Genomic DNA, 25,483 nt, shown 5'->3' on the forward strand with positions numbered 1-25,483 from the left:
AACAAAAATATATTCCATCCATCCATCCATTTTCTACCGTTTATTCCCTTCGGGGTCACGGGGGGCACTGGAGCCTATCTCAGCTACAATCGGGCGGAAGGTGGGGTACACCCTGGACAAGTCGCCACCTCATCGCAGGGCCAACACAGATAGACTCATTTGTATTAAATTGATAAACAGTATCTCACAGACGCAAATACTAATATTTCAGCAAACTATCATATTTTTCTTCAAGGCACAATATGCTACACAAATGAAACTTGTATATAGAGTGGTACTTCAACTTAAGAGCTGTCTCTAGGCTAATTGTTAAGCTTTAAATTGCAAACAAAAATTTGAGTTGCAAGCCTCCCCGCAATTTTCAGCAAATGCCACAGTGAACCCCGCAAGATTCGCCCAAAACATCCAGTCTTGCTCATTGGCATTACCTTATAGCTAAAGATGAACATAATTTTGTTTTCCAACCATTGAAGCATTTAACGTGAGAGAAGAAGTGGATCATCTTCATTGAATTAAAGAAAGAAATCATCAAAAACATGACCGAGTGGGTAGTGGACTTGACGAAGCAGTAAAGCGTATCACTGCTAGTCTGCACCATACTAAAGCACAATGAGTCTCATGTCAGCCAAGAATGTTAAAATAATATCTAGACGACAGCCATTTATCCATGAAAATATGAAGAAGCTGCTGATGGTGTGTTTGACGTAGAAGCAACTGGAAAGAGATACTGTAGAAGTCCACTCTCCAAGGTAAATGCTGTGTATTGTTATTACTATGGCACTGGTGGAAGTGCGACAGGCGGAAATACTTTGCAGATTGTTTCACCTGTGCTCACCACTAATTACATTACTTCAAAAACTACTGTTGTTCATACTATTCCACTGTATTGTTTTTCATACAGTTTTTCTTATCTAAAAGTGTGCTTCTCTTTAAAAATGCATTTTACATGTTACAATTGTACTGTTTTGTTGGGCGAGCATTGAATATATTGTTTTTTATTTATTTTAATGGGCGACATTGATTTGTGATACAAGTGTTTTGAGTTAAGAGCTCCGTTACAGAACCAATTAAGCTCATAAGTTGAGGTATGACTGCAACTTAGAGCAGTCAGTGTACAGCTTGGACAGCAGTATAGACTAGAATACGTGCTGCTGAGAAGGTCATTGGCTGCAGCCTCCCATGATCATCCCTCCAGGACCTGTTCTCCTCCAGGACCAGGAGGCGTGTGTATCGGATCACAGCTGCCTCTTCCCACCCTGGACACAAACTATTCTCCCTTCTCCCCTCAGGCAGGAGACTACGGTCCATCCAGACCCACACTTCCCGCCACCTGAACAGTTTTTTCCCCTCGGCCATCAGACACATGACCAATAACAAGATCTGATAGCTTAGTTACAGCTCATTTTTATTACCTATTCTGGTTTATTTGTGTTTTATGTTGCACGATTGCACCAAGAAAAATTCCTAGTTTGTGAACCTGTTCTCAAACAATGGCAATAAAACTATTCTGATTCTCTGATTCTTGCGGGGTTAACTGTGGCATTTGCTGAAAATTGCGGGGAGGCTTGCAACTCAAATTTTTGTTTGCACCTTAAAGCTTAACAATTAGCCTAGAGACAGCTCTTAAGTTGAAGTACCACTCTATATACACATTTCATTTGTGTAGCATATTGTGCCTTGAAGAAAATATGATAGTTTGCTGAAATATTAGTATTTGCGTCCGTGAGATACTGTTTATCGATTTAATACAAATGAATATATTTTTGTTCCCCAAAAGCTGTTTATTTAAATAAACAAACATCTTAGCTCATTGGCCTTACCTTATATGAATATATTTTTGTTCCCCCAAAAGCTGTTTATTTAAATAAACAAACATATTAGCTCATTGGCATTACCTTATAGCTAAAGATGGACATAATTTTGCTTTCCAACCATTGAAGCATTTAACGTGAGAGAAGAAGTGGATCATCTTCATTGAATTAAAGAAAGAAATCATCAAAAACATGACCGAGTGTGAAGTCGACTTGATGAAGCAGTAAAGCGATCTACTGAAAATAATCCAACATACAATCCCTATTGTTTTAGCAACACCTGAGTACCCCTCGTTGTAAACATTGCGCCGGAAGTGACAATATTTTGTGTGAGCACCATTGGTATTTAGCACGGCACGGAATTTATTTACGCATGCAGCCCCAGATCATGATGCTACCACCACCATATTTTGACTGTAAAGTATTTCCGATTTAAATTGTAAAGTATTGTCTCTTGAAATACAATATAAGTAATATGTTTGTATTATTTACATTAAAATATACTTTGTTCGAGGCCCTGCAATGAGATGGCGACTTGTCCAGGGTGTACACCGCCTTCCGCCCGATTGTAGCTGAGATAGGCTCCAGCACCCCCCGCGACCCCAAAGAAAATAAGCGGTAGAAAATGGATGGATGGATGGATATACTTTGTTCGCATGTCCTCAGGCAAATTTGATTATTCGTTCCGCTATCGACTGTGTTGAATGTACACAGTACAGCAGTGTTTTTCAACCACTGTGCCGTGGCACACTAGTGTGCTGTGCCATGGGAGATTATGCAGTTTCACCTATTTGGGTTAAAAATATTTTTTGCAAACCAGTAATTATAAACTGCAAATAGTGTGCCATTGTTGAGTGTCGGTGCTGTAAAATACAAAGTAAACAATGCTGGACGACAGCAAAGACTTACAGCGTGTGGAGCAAAGACGGCGTCCACAAAGTACATCCGTACATGACATGACAATCAACAATGTCCACACAAAAAAAGATAGCAAAAACTTAAATATTCTTCATTGCTAAAACAAAGCAGGTGCGGAGAATAGCGCTCAAAGGAAGACATGAAACTGCAACAGGAAAATACCAACAAAACAGGAAAAGCCACCAAAATAGGAGCACAAGACAAGAACTAAATGTATGCGCACGGTAAAACACCCAAAAACTCAAAACAAGTCACGGTGTGATGTGACAGGTCGTGACAGTACACTTACTTTGAAACAAGAGCTATAGTATCCAACAATTGCGACAACGACTTTTTATTGTCTACTGAATTCAGTTTTTAATGATTTCTGCTGGTGGTCTGCCTTTGGATTTTTTCAATGGCTCAAAAAAGGTTGAAAAACACTGCAGTACAGTACAGCAGTGGTCCCCAACCACCGGGCCGCAACCCGGTACCGGTCCATGGATCGATTGGTACCGGGCCGCACAAGAAATAAAAAAAAATAAAAAATATAATTAAAAAAAAAAAAATTTAAATCAACGTAAAAAACACAAAATACACTTACAATTAGTGCACCAACCCAAAAAAACCTCCCTCCCCCATTTATACTCATTCACACTCATTCGCACAAAAGGGTTGTTTCTTTCTGTTATTAATATTTCTGGTTCCTACATTATATATCAATATAGATCAATACAGTCTGCAGGGATACAGTCCGTAAGCACACATGATTGTATTTTTTTTATGAGAAAAAATAAATAAATAAAATAAATAAATAAAAAATAAAAAAAATAAAATAAAAATAAATAAATACAAAATAAAAATAAATAAATAAAAATACAAATACAAAATAAAAACATCCCCCCACCCCTGCCCCCGGTCCGCGGGACAGATTTTCTAGCGTTGACCGGTCTGCAGTTACAAAAAGGTTGTTGGATCACTGCAGTACAGTACTAGTCAACCTTTTCGGCTATCGATTGCTCAGCCTGAAAGAACAGGAAGTGGACACGACATAACTAGCACGGCTATCCGGAAGAGGTAGCCACCCGAAAGCAAAACAGTGCTAACAATTCGATGCTGTTGTGATTAGTAAATGCTTTTAATCGCACATATCGGTTCTAATGTAGTAGGATAGACTGCTGTCATGTTGCCGACGAATTTGGAGGATATTTCCTTCCTCCAGGAGGATGAATTCGGCGGGACTTGCTAGTGTCGCCTTAGCTTCCTACTGCTCGTTCTCCTCAAGTTAGCCGTTTGTGGACACGTCGCTCGGGTAAGTTGTCATACGTGTTCTTCTGTGAATATGGACTACACTGAACTCCATAATAATAATAATAATAGTACTGATAATGTTGAAGTCTTGAGAGTAACTTTTCGATTTTTTCGTATCCTACTTGGCTTAACACTTCGTGTTGACTATGTGGCTAACGTTGGTTTAAACTGGTGATTGACTCCATGGCTTCTTCAGTCCCACATTGATCCAACTTTGATATTCTTGCAAGTTGGGGGATAATACACGTACTGTATTTGTGTATGACGTAATTTAAAACACTGCAGGTCGTGGAACAACCACTCAATCAAAGTTTATTTATATAGCCCTAAATCACGAGTGTCTCAAAGGGCATCCTCGGCTCAGATCCCACATCAAGGCAAGGAAAAACTCAACCCAATGGGCTACAATGAGAAACCTTGGAGGGGACCGCAGATGTGGGGACCTCCCCCCCGGGCGACCGGTGCAATGGACGTCGAGTGGATCTAGTTAATAGTCAATCATCCATCCATTTTCTATCGCTTGTCCCTTTTGGGCTAGCGGGGGGTGCTGGAGCCTATCACAGCTGCATTTGGGCGGAAGGCGGGGTACACCCTGGACAAGTTGCCACCTCATCGCAGGGCCAACACAGATAGTAATAGTCAATCAATCAATCAATAAAAGTTTATTTACATAGCCCTAAATCACGAGTGTCTCAAGGGGCTGCACAAGCCACAACGACATCCTCGGCTCAGATCCCACATCAGGGCAAGGAAAAACTCAACCCAATGGGCTACAATGAGAAACCTTGGAGGGGACCGCAGATGTGGGGACCCCTCTGGGCGACCGGTGCAATGGATGTTGAGTGGATCTAGTTATCGTATTTTTCGGACTATAAGTCGCAGTTTTTTTTCATAGTTTGGCCGGCGGTGCGACTTATACTCAGTAGCGACTTATGTGTGAAATTATTAACACATTACCGTAAAATATCAAATAATATTATTTAGCTCATTCACGTAAGAGACTAGACGTATAAGATTTCATGGGATTTAGCGAGTAGGAGTGACAGATTGTTTGGTATACGTATAGCATGTTCTATATGTTATTGTTATTTAAATGACTCTTACCATAATATGTTACGTTAACATACCAGGCACGTTCTCAGTTGGTTATTTATGCCTCATATAACGTACACTTATTCAGCCTGTTGTTCACTATTCTTTATTTATTTTAAATTGCCTTTCAAATGTCTATTCTTGGTGTTGGGTTTTATCAAATAAATTTCCCCCAAAAATGCGACTTATACTCCAGTGCGACTTATATGTGTTTTTTTCCTTCTTTATTATGCATTTTCGGCCGGTGTGACTTATACTCCGGAGCGACTTATACTCTGAAAAATACGGTAATAGTCAATCAATCAATCAATCAATAAAAGTTAATTAATATAGCCCTAAATCACGAGTGTCTCAAAGGGCTGCACAAGCCACAACAACATCCTCGGCTCAGTTCCTACATCAGGGCAAGGAAAAACTAAACCGAATGGGATACAATGAGAAACCTTGGAGGGGACCGCAGATGTGGGGACCCCCGTGGTCGACCGGTGACACCCCTGCCTTAGATGCAGCATTAAACTTAAATGAACCTTCTATAAACTTTTATATGTCCAATTGTTCGATGTGTCAGTATTTTAATGTCCAATTGTTCGATGTGTCAGTATTTTAAGCACAACTTACTGTTTTCTATCAAGAAATCGAACAGCAAAACTCACAAAAGGTGTGTGATCCATAGATCTAACAACATATTTTCTGGTTCTATCAGAATTGGGGTTGTCCTGTTCGTATTTCTGTTCATATTTTGATATCATGAGATCAGGAACGTCCTAACAATTGACCAACCGTACCTTGACATTTCCAGGCTTGAAATAGGATGTTCTCAGAGGGAAGTGGCCGTTGAGCTTAGTGTCACAGGGTGTCATGAGCAGCAGATTGCAACAGAGACAATAGAGCAGGGGTCCCCGGCCCGCGGGAACTCTCAAGTTTTTTTTTTATTTTGTCCGACCTCTTCTATGTTAGCTACCTTTCTTTGTTCATAATGTCTATTTACTGCTGGATCTATTCTCTATTTTATGCTGTCTTTTTTTTGGCTGCAGCTGTTACATATATTGTAATACTGTACATCGGGGGTGTCTAACTCATTTTAGCTCAGGGGCCGCATGGGGGAGAAATCTGTGCACACGTGGGCCGGACTATTAAATTCATGGCATTAAAACTAAAAAATAAAGACAACTTCAGATTTTTTTCTTTGTCTTACATTGGCCAAAAACAGAACAAACACATTCTGAAAATATTACAATAAAAGTATAGAAAAAAAATACCCAGCAGCGGTAAAGTTTAGATCAGGGGCCCCTAACTACGGCCCGAATACGTCCCGCCAGCGTCCAAAATCCAGCCCGCGGGAAGTCCTAGAGTTTTTTAAAAATTTGTCCTTTCTAATCTATTTTCTACCGATTGTTACTCTCGGCGTCTCCTAGCCACTCAGGCAAATCATATTGTCTAAAAAGCCATTTTCCCATCGATAACGTGACATCATCGCGCTCGCGCCGCAGTGGTCAAAAAGTTTGGGGACCTCTGCAGTAGAGGAGTGATGTAAAGAAAAGTCACCTGTTGTGACTTCTTCCATTTAAGTTAATGTTAGAGAACAGCAAGTGCAAAAAAGTACTGAAACGTTGAACAGTTGTACATGCGTATTCAATAGTTTACAGCAGGAATATTCAACTTCTCTGTTCTTTTTTTTTTTATATTCTAGCGTCCTCTACAGTAGATATTTGATTTTGTCTGTTATAGCAGCGCTCTGCTGTTTTTAAAGACTTTCTGCAAAAAAAAAGCCAGCCAGAATCATCTCTGACAGCACACTAGTGTTTTTAAAAATGGAAGTTTTTATAACTGAACTCGCGGGCCAGTGGGTCCACCAGTTGAATAGCCCAAATAATGAAAAAGAGAGGACCGAAGATGGAACCTTGACGAACACTGCTATTATAACTACTAGGGGTGTATGATTCGTTTTAACGATACAATTTGAATCATCATTTGAGGTTGCTGATACGATCCAGGGCCAATATTAGTTTATTTAGAACAATAAGATCAGAAATGATTCAGTGGGTTGAAAAAGATTCAGTAACTTTTTTAGCAAAAACATTCAAGCAGTGTGAATGTGAAATAGATACTGGACACTGCAGGTGAAGTTTCCTATATTCCTGTTGTTTCTTGTAAGGGAATTAGATATACATTAATTATAGGTACAAACAATTATTTGCCAATGCATTCACATTTATTTGAATAACGTGTAACCAACACTTTAAGTTGAATTACAAGGGGAAACTTTTTTTTTTCAACATTCTAGACATTTTCAATTAAAGTACATTACATTAATCAACATTTTGACAGTAGATTTACCTGCTACATTTGCTGTTGTTTTTCCACCATAAAGATAATACAATATTTATATAAAAAATAAAGTGCAACCAACATCTCTTCAGGTTGAATTAACAGTAGGTTTACCTGATAAATTAAGTGCAACCAAATCTTTCCAGGTTAAATAAGCTTTGGTTTGACCCGTTACTACTCTCATTTTAATAAACAGCTATAGTGACTGAGAAAAGTCACCAGAAACGCAAACGCCACAACACAGCAACGGAAATGACAGCGGACAAGTTTTCGCCGCTGGACTGACTTAACTGAGGCGGAAAGTTGAAAACGGTATAATGAACGAAGTTGGAAAAGTTTGTGAATTGTGATCACTCTTCCAGTCATAAGTAACTTTTTCAATAATACTACTATACTATGTTCATTAGACTGTTTTCAACCTTTTGTCACTTCCGTTGTGCCCGTCACTTATTTTGTGGCTTAAAGTTGTGGTGTGGCTTAATGTTATTGTGTTGTGGCGTTTATTTGTTGTGGCTTTTGCAATCGTGCTCCAGCTGAAAGTTGTTGTTGTCTTGTGACGTTTGCATTTGTGTAACCTTTGTCCTTTGATGCTTGCAGACCAACAAAGTAGCCTTTTTTTCCTATCAATCTGTTCCATGTCAAGCATATAAATAAAGCCAAATATATAATTAACATTTTGATATAATTCAATTTCTACATGAAATATTCATATTCATAGTTTGTTAATACATCTACGGTAATTAATGACAAAGTCTGGGTAGGCGAGCCAAAATAACTGGCTCCCTTGAAAGAGCTGACGACAATAAAGCAGGTTTTATAGCATCTTTATTAAGCTGTTAAGTAGCCAGTCAGAAGTGAAAATAACACTTTAATCGTCTACTTACACTCTTGTTTCTTCTTTTTGTACAGGAATGATAATGCACATTACAGCGGCATCACAGGACCCCTCCCATGGTGCAGGGGAAAGGGGGGAGCTGGTCCACACAATATCCAAGGAGACTCTTGGGTCTCCAGATGCTTCCGAACTGGGAAGCCCAAGATCTACACAAAACTTTGACCTCCTTAACATGGTCGTGTCCTATAAGAGAATAGCGCTCTTTTTAGAACCAGTGATGGATGCGATGGAGTTGGTTCGCTTTGTGCTCGGGTGCGTATTTTTACTACAGTGAGGTCAAGCGCCATCCATTTCAGAACACAAATTTAGAGTCGTTTTTTTCCCCATAAAAAATATACTTTTTTTTTTTTTCAGGTTAAAACATTGTCTATCATAAAACTTGTATTAACTCTGTGCTTCTCAATTATTTTCTGTTATGCCCCACGAGAAAGAAGAAAACATTTTGCGCTCTCTGACCCCAACAACTACAAATAGTAGAATTTGTCTATAAAATTGTTGTAAGTACACCTCTGCATAACATTGTATCCCTATTAAGTTAAAGTACCAACGATTGTCACACACACACTAGGTGTGGTGAAATCTGTCCTCTGCATTTGACCCATCCCCTTGTTCACCCCCTGGGAGGTGAGGGGAGCAGTGGGCAGCAGCGGTGCCGCACCCGGGAATCATTTTTGGTGATTTAACCCCCAATTCCAACCCTTGATGCTGAGTGCCAAGCAGGGAGGTAATGGGTCCCATTTTTATAGTCTTTGGTATGACTCGGCCGGGGTTTGAACTCACAACCTACGGATCTCAGGGCGGACACTCTAACCACTAGGCCACTGAACATTGAATAAAACAAAAAACAAATAATATTGATGAACACACAACAAATAATAACTTGACAACTTATTAACATTGTTTTTTTTAGTATGTAACAGAAAAGATAGAATGTGCATCAATTTGCCTGAAAAACAATCCTTATTCAAATTTAAAAAATAATTTGGACCGACTTGAACCATTTGGTACTGAAAAATAAATTTAAACAATAAAAAATTCAAATTGATCAGCAACATTAACTCAGGAGCACAATATGTAAAATTATTTAACCTACAAAACAAAAATAAATAAAACAATTGGTGCTGACTTTTGTTTTTATTAAAATGAAGTCAGAATTAATGACTACAATGAGCACGTTTTGTAGTGCACAGTTTTTCGAAGCATGATGATGCTGCATGATACTGAAATCAGGATCCCCAGGGTTTTGGCATCGCACCGCATCCCCCCAGGGGGCCCCAAACAACTATTTAAGAAGAATTGTCTTATATGCATGAAATATAGCTTTCTTGACTCTCGGGCAAGTGTAGAATGAATTCATTATTACAGCTACTCGCCATTTCCATGAAGGACATGCATCTTTTGGGGAAATAGGGAGTTAAAACCTCAATTTGATGTGGGGCATAGTAAAAACATAATGGGAGGTAAATCTCACATAAAGATTAAACACAGCTGACTTACCAGTGTACATTTCACTTTACTCCTTTTGATAGTTGATGTCAGCTTATTGTCACGTTATTGTACTGAGAAGACAGAGCAAAGACACTTTTTACAGTAATGGTTCTATTGTCATCATCACACTTTACATTTTTACCATCACTGGTACCCTTCTTTGTTGGAATCACACACAAAAAACCTAATGCTTACTTAACCAAAGTCTTAGGACGTATTGCAAGATAGTAAGATCAAATTTTGTTCTTTAGGTGGAAGATGCCCCTCTGCTCGCTGCTTGTCTGTATATTCCTCAATGTCTTCTTCTGCACTATCAACGAAGGTAAGTTGAGTCTTCAGCAGTCTGGAGCAGTGGACTATTGGTTAATCTACTCCCGTCTTCTCTCTTCTGTCAGTGGGCTGGTTGTCATTGTGTTTGGTGGCAGTCACGGCGCCGGCTGCCCTGGGCTACCTGCAGGACAGGTGCTGGGGCAGGGCCTCAGAAGCTGAACTGCGGGGGAAGCGCTATCACACTGTGCACCGCCGAGACTTGCAGATGGTGCACCTCAGTAAACAGGAGGCCATGCTGGAAGTCAAAGACCTGTAAGAGAAACTGAATTTTTCTGTTTCTAAAAAGAATTGAAATGAAAATCGCATTTTTAAGACTGTCTTCTACTCAAGATTTTCATAGTCGAATCTCATTCGTTAGATTTTGTACATCTTCGATGCTTAGTCGTACATATGGCAGGGTTTTTTTTAGATAACAAAACAGAGTATACTGACTCTTCATTAAGGGTCAGTAACGTCACATGAATGTGCTCTCGCACTTACACAAGAATATTTCGAAGTTAATTGAAGATACTTATAAAAGGAATACAGTCTTTAATTAAAGAGAACAAAACGAAGATCTCTTTTGCGACTTTTTTTAATTTATTTTTTACCTAAAAAAAAAAAAAGACTACACCACAGTTTGTGAGGTCCCAGGCTCTATGCTGCACCCAGAGGACATAAAACTTGACTAAATTTAAGTAAAAGTTTCAGCAAAGTTTCTGTATGTGAATTTGCGGACAAATAATGACCTTTTTCAAGAGAAAAGCGACACATTCCGTCTTGGCGCCAACGCCGTGTCCAATTTTCAGCAGTTTCACCGGGGTTGACGGTGGGATTTCAGCCGTCCAGAGGCGCGCATTGGTAAAGCGAGCTCTGTGACTGACTACGTAGAACCCTGATGCGTCTGAAAGAGTAAAAGAAACCAAATTTTGGGTGTAATAATAGATGAGAAAATTAACTAGAAATCACCTAAAAATATACAAGGTGGCAAGAAGTATGTCAACAATGAATAAAGCAAAATATGTGCTAGAACAAAAATCACTCCATGTTCTCTACTACTCGCCAGTGTTACCATATCTGAGTTAGTGTGCAGAAATATAGGCACATACTGATTAAAGCAGTGGTTCTTAACCTGGGTTCGATCGAATCCTATGGGTTCGGTGAGTTGGGCTCAGGGGTTCGGCGGAGGTCAAGACACACCCGACTCATCGTGTAAATAAAAACTTCTCCCTATCGGCGTATTACGGATACGGCAACAGCAGAAGTCACCCTGATTTGCAGGTGTGTAATTTGTTGTGAGTTTATGCACTGTGTTGGTTTTGTTGTTTGAACAAGGTGATGTTCATGCATGGTTCATTTTGTGCACCAGTAAAAAAACATGGTAACACTTTAGTATGGGGAACATATTCACCATTAATTAGTTGCTTATTAACATGCAAATTAGTAACATATTGGCTCTTAACTAGTCATTATTAAGTACTTATTAATGCCTTATTCGGCATGGCCTTATTATAACCCTAACCCTCTAACCCTGGCCCTAACCAAATAACTCTAAATTAAGTCTTTGTTACTTAGAATATGTTCCCCTAGTGTCCAAAAAACTCTAAATTAAGTCTTTGTTACTTAGAATATGTTCCCCATACTAAAGTGTTACCAAAAACATATAACTTTGTCTTGAATTTGAAAAGAAACATTTTAGTTTTCACTAAAGAAGGGTTCGGTGAATGCGCATATGAAACTGGTGGGGTTCGGTATCTCCAACAAGGTTAAGAACCACTGGATTAAAGTATACTTATTCACTTAACATGTTACAAAAAAGAAAGCTCGGTTAAAATAATACATAATGAGTGATACATACAGTGATTTCAAATACATTTAAGGCAGCCACCACAGTTGACATACTTCACACAGGTCACAATTTCTCTGTGATTGTTGATCCAAAGCGAATGAAGATTTCAGCAGAATGAGCGTAAGAAGTTATTATTTTGGTTGTTCTTTGTATTTTTTTACGCGCCGTCAGGTGCGTGTTTTAGTGCTTGCTGGTCACGAAACACTGCAGGAATGTAGCAGCAGAGTGCGTCAAATACGGCCACAAAATGTTACTTTCACGAAATAAAAGCATGTTTTATTGTAAGTTTATGAGCTGGAGAATGTTTAGAACCACTGTATATATATTGTGTAGGACTCCCTTGATAAAGAGATTGTTAATCTCAATTGGACTTTCCTGGGCAAGGGTTAAAAAAGAAAAAAAAATAGACATTTTGTTTTTTTTTGTTAGAAAAACTAACGTCAAAACGACAGCAGTTGCAGCCACACACGTCGTTGGTGGCAGTCATGGCGCCAGTTGTTTAGTTGGCCATACTCTCTTTATACACCACTCTGACTGCACTAAATGGTACAAAAAGATACAAAATGCTATATTTATAAAATTTAAATATTTATATATATATATATATATATATATATACAGGTAAAAGCCAGTAAATTAGAATATTTTGAAAAACTTGATTTATTTCATTAATTGCATTCAAAAGGTGTAACTTGTACATTATATTTATTCATTGCACACAGACTGATGCATTCAAATGTTTATTTCATTTAATTTTGATGATTTGAAGTGGCAACAAATGAAAATCCAAAATTCCGTGTGTCACAAAATTAGAATATTACTTAAGGCTAATACAAAAAAGGGATTTTTAGAAATGTTGGCCAACTGAAAAGTATGAAAATGAAAAATATGAGCATGTACAATACTCAATACTTGGTTGGAGCTCCTTTTGCCTCAATTACTGCGTTAATGCGGCGTGGCATGGAGTCGATGAGTTTCTGGCACTGCTCAGGTGTTATGAGAGCCCAGGTTGCTCTGATAGTGGCCTTCAACTCTTCTGCGTTTTTGGGTCTGGCATTCTGCATCTTCCTTTTCACAATACCCCACAGATTTTCTATGGGGCTAAGGTCAGGGGAGTTGGCGGGCCAATTTAGAACAGAAATACCATGGTCCGTAAACCAGGCACGGGTAGATTTTGCGCTGTGTGCAGGCGCCAAGTCCTGTTGGAACTTGAAATCTCCATCTCCATAGAGCAGGTCAGCAGCAGGAAGCATGAAGTGCTCTAAAACTTGCTGGTAGACGGCTGCGTTGACCCTGGATCTCAGGAAACAGAGTGGACCGACACCAGCAGATGACATGGCACCCCAAACCATCACCCAACCATGCAAATTTTGCATTTCCTTTGGAAATCGAGGTCCCAGAGTCTGGAGGAAGACAGGAGAGGCACAGGATCCAGGTTGCCTGAAGTCTAGTGTAAAGTTTCCACCATCAGTGATGGTTTGGGGTGCCATGTTTTTCAAAATATTCTAATTTACTGGCTTTTACCTGTGTGTATATATATATATATATATATATATATATATATATATTATAGAATTGGAAAGGGGAAAATACTTACATTTGTATGACATGTTTTAATTTATTTTTTAAGTTATGTTTTTAGTAATGCTATTTTGCTTGACATGACCTTGATAGACATTATTGTTGTGTTTGAAATGAAATGAGGTAAGTGTAACCACAAATTAAGTATGTGTAACAGGAATTCAAATGATTCTTATGTCTCCATCAGGTTGAAGCACCTGGATGACATGCTTTCTACGGCCTGTCAATCAGCAGACAAACTGTTCAAGGTCCTGTATTGGGACAATCACACCACATCGTTAAGGTCAGACCACACACACACACACACACACACACACACACACACACACACACACACACACACACACACACACACACACACACACACACACACACACAATGGATGTTCTAATGGCCAAATTTACATGTAACTATTGTATAAATAATTACAAAGGTAACATATTAAATACTAGAGACACATTTATTGTAAAGAAGTCAAGTTAAAGAATTAACATGCTAAGCACAAAAAAACTATTCTGTGTTAAATCATCAGCAGAGCACACCGATTTGGAACAGTATGATATACCTGTACACATTTTAGGCAATCCAATGATGGCAAAAATGCATTATTTAAAAATTTTGAGCCAACAAATAAAGATTCTTGATATTGGCTTCTTTTTTGTTACCGGTGTTCAATTTACCGATTCGGTCTTACGCTTCATTTCTGATACTGATATCAACAGTTACGGATATATGCAGCAGTTCCTCTGTTGTAATGAATGAACACAATATGTTTCTTTTACTTTAATGGCACTTGATGCTTTTCCCAAATAACACTATGCAAATTAAGAGAAATACTGCAATTTAAGTTATAGAAACAGTTAAAATGTTAAACATTTGTTTTTTAACATTTTGTCTCAACAAAATAGTTATAAAAATAATTACGATCAATAGTCCATGCAATTTGAAAAGCTGTACATTTCCATTTGACACAAACATCCTTTTACAAAGTAAAATACATTTTTGGTTGCTTTTTTTTTTGTTCCTGCATAAAACGCTGCGTGTGACTAAGTGATTCTTCCTGAGGTGGGAATTTGAATAACAAGTATTAAAGGAAGACCCTTTATTCCCCACTTGCCTTAACCAGCGCTTAACAGTCATTGCAAATTGCATATTATTCCAGGTTTGAGCTAGCAAGCTTTTTACTGTGTGTAGCATAGCACAGTGTGATGAGGTCATCCCTTGTGCGCCAAAATACAGGCAATATTTTTTCCCATTTTATCAACAGAAAAAAAACCTGTACGGTCATTGAATATTTCGTTTTTATGCCAATATTGGACAATAATATCCACACCATCAAAATGATCAAAAACAAGATTTTTTTATTAGTCAACATGTAATTATTCTCTCTTCAGATTCTATGGAGGAACATTTACGGTGGTGTGTCTTCTCTACCTTGCTCCTGTGGGCTGGGTGCTTGCTGGGTTGAACAGCACCATCTTCCTGTGGAATAGAGACTTCCACAGAGGTCAGCTCACCCCTAAAAATCTTGTAGCAACATCACAGATTTAGATAGTTTTCAAAACAAAAGTTGTGACTGTGTTGTTTAATGGCTTCCAGTTTTGTTGGACCTGAAGAAGATGTTCCATTTAGGCCAAGCCCCCACCTCAAAAGCAGTGTGTGAAGAACAGGGGCACAGCAACATAGTGGACAGAACACCTACACCAACCAGCGTGGAGGTGAGAGACCCTCAGATTGTTATGATGTACAGGACTGTGTAAAAGTCCTAAGCCATCATTGGTATTTTGCGATGATTAAATGCCCGCGTCTACATTTAATTTCACTGTACTTTAAAATCAACTATAGCCGTAAGCCTCTTATCTAATCTATATGCTTCATTTATAAATCCAGTACCATCAAGCAGGTCTATGCATGGATTTTAATGCACCAGCTTCTGTTGAATTCTAATTCTACTGCATAAGATTGTGGAATGTGAATCATAAGGAAACACAGTTATAGTGATGTTCTGACTTTGTGGAAATCTGCGCAGTATACTTTACAGCAGGGGTTTCCGTAACTTTTATAGAAAAAAATTGAAGAATGGAGTAGTTGATACATTTTGTACATTTAAAAGTTACCAAAACCAATTCAACGTAGGTTACAAATATGCCAAGCTATCTGAACAAAACATCCACATTTTAGCTACGTGTTATAGGTGACACAGCATACTAGTGTAATATCTAAAAATGTGAATGAATACTTAAACATTTTAATGCAGTTAACTAATCTGTAGCGCAAAATGCATCAAAATCTCTGAAACGTCTCATTTGCATTTTGGGCAGTTTGTCCAAGTAGTGTTACCATTATCATGCACAAATGTATTGTTGATGAGGTAGTGACAGGATGCAGAAGCAAAAAGGTCAACATGAAAGGCGCTATACAGCACAATGTCCTCCTACATGGAAAATACGGTATGAGTAAACAGTCAACCGACGTAAAGTATCATACACACTCTGCAGGAAGGAGTTATTTGATAAACACGTTATGTGCATATGTGTGTGTATATATATATATATATATATATATATATATATATATATATATATATATATATATATATATATATATAGTATTTTAATTTTATTTTTTTATATATATATATATATATATATATATATATATATATATAAAAAACCTTCTTTCTTGAATATTTGTGTTCATGCAAAATTAAATACCATTAATATCTAAATCAATCATGGAATTAATCTGATGAAAAATGACAGCACTATTAAACATATACTATCTACTAATAATCCAATAATGAAATTTTTTAAATATATCGAAGAGCAATAAAGACGAAAATATCCCCCTGGGCTGCACTTTGGACACCCCTGATTTACAGTATCGTGTTCTGTCATTAATGAATTAATGTGTCGTTTGTAGGACATGTCACCTGGCAGTGTAGAGGAGGCTGAAGAGGCTGAGCCTGATGATGAATTTAAAGATGCAATTGAGGTATTACAGTCTTCAAACATGATTTTAAACTTCATCTTATAGGAAGTGGGCATACCTTGCAATACCATTTGTATTTATATTTGTAATGGAATTATTGAAACATAATTATACACATACTGTACACTGTAATTGGTTAGTTATCACAGTATCAGGTTCAAATGCATATTAGTAGCATAGCTAACACAACACCACCAACCTAATAAGTATAATTTTCCATCACAAACACAAAATCTATGGGCGGAAAACATATTGATGATGTCATTCATGTTTTTCTCCTGCTTTCTTCTGAAATCAGGAGAGTTCAATTCCCTTGCAGGTAAGTGCTGCCCCCACTGCTTAGTAATCTTGGCTTTTCTAATCTTCTTGTCACACTATGTTGTGTGAGCTGGCCTTCAATTAGAAGCCTGTAGCATGTTCCTTTGGTAGTAACTTGGGTGGTTGTGGGTTACATTGTGCTCTGTTATCCTGCATTCCAAAAAGGAACCCCCTCTGGTGTTAGTGGTAAGTGGATTTTCCAGTACCTCCCATTCATCCTTCCATTTGCCAACGGTAATGTGTAATATTGTGTGCACTTGAAATTACTCTACCATGGTTGTAAGTAAATGTGTGTGCAATATTAGATGTGTTGAGCTTCTTTTGTTTTCTTGTCACAAACTACCGCTAGTTCGTAAACATAAAGAATTTCAGTCATATACAATTTAGGTTTAATAATTTCAAGTGCAACTGTATAGTTTTTTTTATTTTGTCTGCATGGGGAGTTTTATCCTCGGTCTTAGATATATTTTGTCAGCCTTTCTCACCTAAAAGCATTTTACTGAAATTGAATATGGGGTTGGTTTTTTTAACTCACCATAAGTTTTTACTTATGTGTGACTAGTTCGCTCACTGAGCATGTGCTTCTTTTTTGCGTTTATTTCTTTATGCTCGTTTTTTTGCTAAACATCTACAGTGGAACCTCTAAGGCAGAGGTAATTTAATAATTTTTTGGGGAGGCACGTTTCCAGAAAACTAAGAACCAGGGGGCCAGACTTCTCCCGTCGCTATTACCGGTAGTCTTACTTTGTATATTCCAGACAACCATACTTGCCAACCCTCCCGGATTATCCGGGAGACTCCCGAAATTCAGCGCCTCTCCCGAAAACCTCCCGGGACAAATTTTCTCTCGAAAATCTCCCGAAATTCAGGCGCAGCTGGAGGCCATGCCCCCTCCAGCTCCATGCGGACCTGAGTGAGGACAGCCTGTATTCACGTCCGCTTTCCCACAATATAAACAGCGTGCCTGCCCAATGACGTTATAACTGTAGATGATCGAGGGCGAGTTCTTGGTTTCTTATGTGGGTTTATTGTTAGGCAGTTTCATTAACGTCCTCCCAGCGCAGTAACAACACACAACAACAGCAGTCACGTTTTCGTCTACCGTAAAGCAGTTCGTCTGCCGTAAACAGCAATGTTGTGACACTCTTAAACAGGACAATACTGCCATCTACTGTACATGCATATGTGACAATAACATCTAGGGCTTTTAGAGAGTGCAGGGCACAACTGCACACACACCAAGGAGACGAAGCAGAATGCATCATCAGAGAGGGTGTTCAGCATGGTTAGAAAAATAGTGACCGAGAATAGAACAAGGATGGACAATTCAACCCTTAACTCAACAATGAGTAGATGAGTGTTGTGTGTGTATATGTGTAAATAAATGAACACTGAAATTCAAGTATTTCTCTTATATATATATATATATATATATATAAATATATATATATATATATATATATATATATATATAATGTGTATATATATATATATATATATATATATATATATATATATGTGTATATATATATATATAATAAAATAAATATATATATATATATATATATATATATATATATATATATATATATATATATATATATATATATATATACCGGTATATACCAAGTCAAGTATTTCATATATATATATATATATATATATATATATATATATATATATATATATATATATATATATATATATATATATATATATATATATATATATATATATAAGAAATACTTGACTTTCAGTGAATTCTAGCTGTAAATATACTCCTCCCATCTTAACCCCCCCCACCCCCCACCCTCCCATTTGTTTTGAATTGAACTCGAGGGCCACTAATTGAATACCCCAAATGATGAAAAAGAGATGGCCTAAAATGGAACCTTGAGGAACACCACTAGTATAACTAAAGAAGTTCAACAAATTACTACTGACTGTATCTGAAGTAAACAAGCTATAGCAATACCATAGTTCCATAAATCAAATTATGAAACACATTTGTAACTGCCAAAAAGGAGAGGACTTAAAAAGGTGCCTTGAGGAATGCCTCAGTTATGTAAATAAGTTTGGACCCAAGTGTTCTATGTTTGCTAGCAAGGTTAAAATGCCAATGCAAGGATCTGCTAATGTATTTACAGTGTTCCAAGTTCATCTATACAAGAGGAACACACTAGGATTTTGGGGAATTTCTGCCAAAATTTTAGTCGCTCCCAAGTTTTGAAATAAACGGAATGGTGTCATTCCCGGGCCGCTAGTTGAATAGCTCTGCTATAAGACCCATCACAGTCCATTTTGGTCAGCTGGAAATGTGTACTTTAGAACAAATGCTCCCTGTAGAAAATGATGTAAATTGAATGAATTAATTGCAGGCTCAAGCTGGTCATAATCTTTTTTTTAACTGTACAAACATTTTTTTACTTCACATTTTAACTGTCATACACGTTTAAAAATCAATAAGACAATAAAGAAACAAGTATCGCCTGAACTTTAACGACAAATATTGGGCCGCATGTTGGCCTCACAGGGGATTAAGGGTTCAAATATTTGTCTGGGCATCTCTGTGTAGAGTTTGCATGTTCTCCTCGTGCATGTGTGGGTTTTCCCCATGTACTCCAACTTCCTCCCATATTCCAAAACTATGCATGTTAGTTTGATTGGAGACTAGAAATTGTCTATAGATGTGAATAATTGTTTGTCTACAGTATGTGTCCTGTGATTGGCTGCCGGCCTCTCACGGAAGTCAGCTGGGATAGATTTCAGTTTATTCTTGACTAATGAGGACAAGCAATACAGAAAATGGATGGATACACTGTGCAAAAACTATTAGATTGCAAATTGTACGAGTTTGGAGGAATTCTAAAATTAAGGTCATGAAAATTAATTTCTAATCTATAAAGTCTCCCTTGTAGTAATTGTCTGACGCTTTGTGTCTCTCTCTCTTCCTCGCTTTTTAGGAGGACGACGATGGTCCTCTTGGAGCTCCTGAATTTGACACAGTCTCTGAAAATGGTCTCCTAAGTCGTAACGAACCGATTCGCAGCAAAGTGTCCAAGCTGACGGAGAAACTGCGCAAGCGCTACCCCACCACTAGTGCAGGTCAGGCTGCTGTGACTGGAATTATTAGTTTTAAAGTAGCTGTTACCAATATTAGATCTTATAAATGGCTCCTCTTTCTCTACCACAAAGGCAACTGTTCAAGCTGCAATGCTGTCTTCTCAGTGCTGAAGAAAAGGGTGAGACTTCAACGAATTGTAATATCCAGCCATTGTTTTTTCCATTTTGCCTCAACACATCGGGTTCTCTCCCTGTTGTAGAAGAACTGCAGTAACTGCGGCAACAGCTTTTGTTCGCGATGCTGTTCTTTCAAGGTGCTGAGATCTTCCATGGGGGCCACAGGTATGCCAACAAAAAAGTCTAAAACCGTAGAACTTTAAAGGACACTTGTTGACATCCAATTTATTAGTATGATTTTAGTTTGAAGCAATTTTTCCTGCCAACTGTTGTTACCGTACAGGGAGGTTGCAGGGCATTAAATCGATTGCAACTTGGAGTGATCTCGTTGTTTTCGAAGACTTTTGCCTCTCCCTCAAAACAGCTTACTCATGTCTTCAAAGACCACCTGAAAAGTCCGGTTGCAATCGATTGAAAGCCCTTAGGGTACAAGGGCCTGAATGAATGAGAATATTCAGACATTTACAGGCAGCCTTTGAACGTTTTAAGTCATATTTCAACATTCTTAACAGTTCTATAAGTTTAAAAAGTTGATGACATGTTTATAACAAAACAAATTCAGAAGAGAGGAGGAAGGCTTTCTGAAAGTGAGTCAAATTGATGAATTGTGATTAACATTTTTCTCTGTCATACACGTGTAAAAAGAAGTACTTCACTGTTTAATCTAATTGTATACTCTTTAAAGGGGAACATTATCACAATATCAGAATTGTTAAAACCATTAAAAATCAGTTCCCAGTGGCTTATTATATTTTTTGAAGTTTTTTTCAAAATTCTACCCATCACGCAATATCCCTAAAAAAAGCTTCAAAGTGCCTAATTTTAACCACCCGCCCATTTTCCTGTGATGTCACATAGTGAAGCCAACACAAACAAACATGGCGGAAAGAACTGCAAGCTATAGCGACATTAGCTCGGATTCAGACTCGGATTTCAGCAGTTTAAGCGATTCAACAGATTACGCATGTATTGAAACGGATGGTTGTAGTGTGGAGGCAGGTAGCGAAAACGAAATTGAAGAAGAAACTGAAGCTATTGAGCCATATCGGTTTGAACCGTATGCAAGCGAAACCGACGAAAACGACACGACAGCCAGCGACACGAGAGAAAGCGAGGACGAATTCGGCGACCGCCTTCTAACCAACGATTGGTATGTGTTTGTTTGGCATTAAAGGAAACTAACAACTATGAACTAGGTTTACAGCATATGAAATACATTTGGCAACAACATGCACTTTGAGAGTGCAGACAGCCCAATTTTCATCAATTAATATATTTCGTAAACATACCCTCATCCACGCTCTTTTCCTGAAAGCTGATCTGTCCAGTTTTGGAGTTGATGTCAGCAGGCCAGGGAAGCTAGGGTCGATAGCTCGCTCGTCTGCGGGAACAAACTGCCGCCGTTGCTTGCCGTGCTAGCGAGGTCCTTTGTCCCTGAATTGCTCACACACTCCGGCAGATTCAATGGGGGTCTGGCGGCAGATTTCTTTGACTTTATCGTTGGAAATGCATCTGCTTTGAGTGTCGCAGGATATCCACACATTCTTGCCATCTCTGTCGTAGCATAGCTTTTGTCGGTAAAGTGTGCGGAACAAACGTCCAATTTCTTGCCACTTTCGCATCTTTGGGCCACTGGTGCAACTTGAATCCGTCCCTGTTCGTGTTGTTACCCCCTCCGACAACACACCGACGAGGCATGATGTCTCCAAGGTACGGAAAACATTCGAAAAAACGTAAAATAACAGAGCTGATTTGACTCGGTGTTTGAGAAAATGGCGGATTGCTTCCTGATGTGACGTTACGTTGTGACGTCATCGCTCCGAGAGCGAATATTAGAAAGGCGTTTAATTCGCCAAAATTCACCCATTTAGAGTTCGGAAATCGGTTAAAAAAATATATGGTCTTTTTTCTGCAACATCAAGGTATATATTGACGCTTACATAGGTCTGGTGATAATGTTCCCCTTTAAAGTTCCACTAAATTTAATGCTCACAACAGCACGTTATCCTGATTATAGAACGTTAAAAGGGACACATTTGGTCTTTTCTCACTTATCATGTTAAACAATGCCAAAGCGATAAATCATAAGAGTCATGCATTTTGGTGTGAGCTTGAACGCAGTTTTGGATGCCTTTGTTCGCGGGGTTTTGCAGTCTGGCTGGTTGTGATGTTACAGCGAGTTGGACCTATTTATTTAGACATTAAGTAAACTTGTCAGCCAGAGGAGGACATTAAGTAAACATATCAGCTAGAGCTGGGTGATATAGACCAAAACCGATACTGCAGTATTTTTAATTTGAATACCGGTATCCGATATATTAAAAAAAAAACGTTCCAAGTGCTTAAGATTGCCTCATGGCTAGGAAACCAGTGTTGAGAGCACTCCGATTATTTTTGTTGTAAGTAGTAATGTAATGTATTGTTTATTCTTTAAAAAGTAATGTTGGCCGTTGCCATGTCAACAATTTTCGTTCATTTTGTTTATGTATGTTAGGTTTATAACCTCACGCTTGCCCACGGGATAGATGGTGCTCAGTGCGGTGAAAGCCGCTGGCTGTTCTGCTAAAATTACTTTTCAGCCACCCAGTCGCTACACTACAGTACCTTAGTCTGCACAGGCTATGGGTAAAGGCACTTTTTAAAATCGAGTTGTAGTTAAATATTTGACACACCGAGCAAGCAGCAGAGAGGAGCTATCGTTAGCGTTTGTGCTAAGTGGCTAACAGAAGTGAACAACATAAACAGATGAGATTAGTGATAAAGTCGCTACAAGGAGACCTATATGTTCTCAAGCATATTGGTGTATGTGTAAATAAAGCTGTAGTCACTCATCAAAAGCCAAATGCGATCGCTGACCAAAGCATATCACACTCTGGAGTTGAGAAGTCGGCACTGTGCATTCCATACTTTTTTTTAAAGTTTGATGCACAGCGCAGGGGTGAGCCGTCGGGCGTAATGAAGAGCAAATGGCCGTAAAAAAGGCACAATAAAAAAACACTGCTATGGCGGTTTTATATCAAATATACCACTTTCTAAAATGTACCGGTATTAAGTATAAAACCGGTAAATCGCGCATGTTGGCATGTGCATTACATCGACGTGTGACATGCAGTGACATACAATGCTGGTTAAAGCAGCTTTTTTTAAATGCAGATTGAATCCATTGGCGAGTGTGCAGGTTTACCTACTGTTGTGACCGGGTGAATCTATATTATGTTTATGAAGTTTATATTAGAACATGTCTGGAAAATAATTGCAGTGATGACTTCAAGATCTATATTGAAACTGAACATTTTAAAAAGATTAACTATGATACTTTTGGAAAGGGTGGGGTGTGGTTTCATTTGCAATCTGGGAACGCCTCCGGAATCTAACATCTTGCAGACAGACTCAAAAAATAAAAGTAATCTGTGAAGCAAAATTTACAACAAAGCATATTTAATACATATCTAGACCACAACATTTAAAAAAAATGTAGATTGAAATCATCATAGGTCCCCTTTAACATTTGTCTTATTGTTTTGCTTCCTCAGCTCCAGAGGCCCAGAGAGAGACTGTGTTCGTTTGTGCCGCCTGTAATTCTTCTCTCATCAAGTTACAATGACAAGACATGTGGGCTGCTAGCCCAGCAAGGTGTTAATCACGGTTTGCTCCTAAGCTCCTCACTACGTTTCTAAACCCTCAACCTTACATGCGCAGATCCTTGTAATTCTTACCCGACTTTCCTTTTCAAGTCCCGACCGCCCTCATGTCAGACGAAGCTGACTTTAAAGAATCTTAGTTTGTCCCATTGCTGAGCAGATGGACACGTTGGTATACACAGAACAGACGGGCATGATTACACTTGTACTATCAGGTGTCGCTTACTAGATCAATGATTTGAAATGTTCTGGCTGGCCAACAGCAAGATCCAGTTTGAATGTCTTCAAAGTGCAGCCATGTGCAGCAGTGAACTAAAATATTGGTTTACAAAAAAAAAACACAATCTGCGAGTTACATGCTTGATAATTTAATTTATTTTGACCAGAATGCTTTGCTTCATGCTGTTTTTGGCCTTTTAAGAGTTACCTGCGGCCTCAGCGTCACATTTTTACTGGATCAGAAGTAAGTGAACTGGAGTCATTTGATAGGACATCCTTGCCTCACACTTACAAGCTGGACTTACAAAATTGACGTGGAGGCGTTCTCACTGAAGACAGGCCCTGGGTGCAATGTTGTTTTTACCTTTATGCAGACACTGATGATTGTAATGTTTGCTTTGCTTTTATTGGAATTATAATTACACTGTTACTGTAATCCCTTTTTCTAGAGCTAATATATTTAATTTAAATTTCCAGAAAATGCAAGCTACCGGTACTTGACTTATGTTTTTTTTTCTGTGTATATATTGCTTCGTCTTTTACAAGTGAAATATTCCGTTATTAAAATAAAACTTTGAAGTCGCAATTGTTATGGTGATGAACGCTTTGGAAGCAAAAACACTCCAGCAGCTGCATAGTTCATTTTAGAAGACTTGTAGCTGATAACTTTTAGAATCTTTATTTTACTTATCCAATATAAAGTAACAGTTTTATACTGAATATGTGAGGCACCAGGAGCTACCTGGAACACTGCAGTGTTCTTGTATCCACTGATGTGCTTTAAACAGTTTTATAAACATATAGCATGTGAGTACAAACAATTTTTTGTAGCACTTCTCACAGATCAGGAGTTGCCAAAATGTCAGAATAAAGACACAATTCATAAGGTAAAGTTAATAGTGTTCTAGAAGTGGAAGAGGGTGAGCCAAATGATGCATATAAATATGTTTTACATGTAAATTGCATGCAATGTTTCAACATGAAATGGACTGATATTACATTTTTTAGTTGCAGCATTACACAATTTAACAGTAAAACTTGAATATTCACTGATTCATATTAAAAGGAATAATGCACACTGGATATACCATGTGCTGTATGTTAAAAGCCAAGCTATTAGAGGTCACTTGCCAATAAATGTAGTTCTTAGAAACCATAAAATCAATATTTTGCCTTATCAGAAAGCAGGGGCCACAACACATCACGATATGGCGCTTAAGCCCTGTCCGCGGTGCTGAAAGCGACCCATCAGCAATCTAAGCAGTTTACAGTTGACAGCACACTGTACATTTGTCCAAGAAAACAGATCTTATTTGAATATGAATGAAATGTGGTGGATGTTTGAACGTGCAAACTTCTCCATGACTTTAAAGTTAAAATCCATTAGTCCTTGGATAAATTGGTTTTCATTGGAAAGCATGCAAAGTGCGTTCAGTCGCTGTTTTCCCGCCGTGTTCCTCGCAAATGTGTTAATCCTTTCCATTGTGGAAAGACCCCGGTTGCACATAGGAGA

General features: G+C 38.3%; 1 protein-coding gene across 3 annotated transcripts; it reads left to right on the plus strand.

Annotated features, from left to right (window-relative positions):
• Window positions 1–3,725: 3,725 nt before the first annotated feature.
• Window positions 3,726–24,556, plus strand: zfyve27 (zinc finger, FYVE domain containing 27). Of its 3 annotated transcripts, XM_061988132.2 has the most exons (14): window positions 3,726–4,020; window positions 8,349–8,586; window positions 10,074–10,144; window positions 10,218–10,404; window positions 13,749–13,844; window positions 14,956–15,068; window positions 15,161–15,279; window positions 16,484–16,555; window positions 16,851–16,871; window positions 17,036–17,056; window positions 19,834–19,975; window positions 20,066–20,112; window positions 20,194–20,275; window positions 23,644–24,556. In XM_061988132.2, exons 2-14 carry the CDS (start codon window positions 8,351–8,353, stop codon window positions 23,712–23,714), a joined length of 1,278 nt encoding a protein of 425 aa, XP_061844116.1. In that variant the 5' UTR covers window positions 3,726–4,020; window positions 8,349–8,350; the 3' UTR covers window positions 23,715–24,556. The 3 variants fall into 3 exon arrangements, with proteins under 3 accessions (XP_061844116.1, XP_061844117.1, XP_061844118.1); XM_061988133.2 differs by lacking the exon at window positions 17,036–17,056; XM_061988134.2 differs by lacking the exons at window positions 16,851–16,871; window positions 17,036–17,056.
• Window positions 24,557–25,483: the final 927 nt, after the last annotated feature.

Source organism: Nerophis lumbriciformis, linkage group LG27 (genome assembly GCF_033978685.3).
Source record: "Nerophis lumbriciformis linkage group LG27, RoL_Nlum_v2.1, whole genome shotgun sequence".
Lineage (NCBI taxonomy): Eukaryota > Metazoa > Chordata > Actinopteri > Syngnathiformes > Syngnathidae > Nerophis > Nerophis lumbriciformis.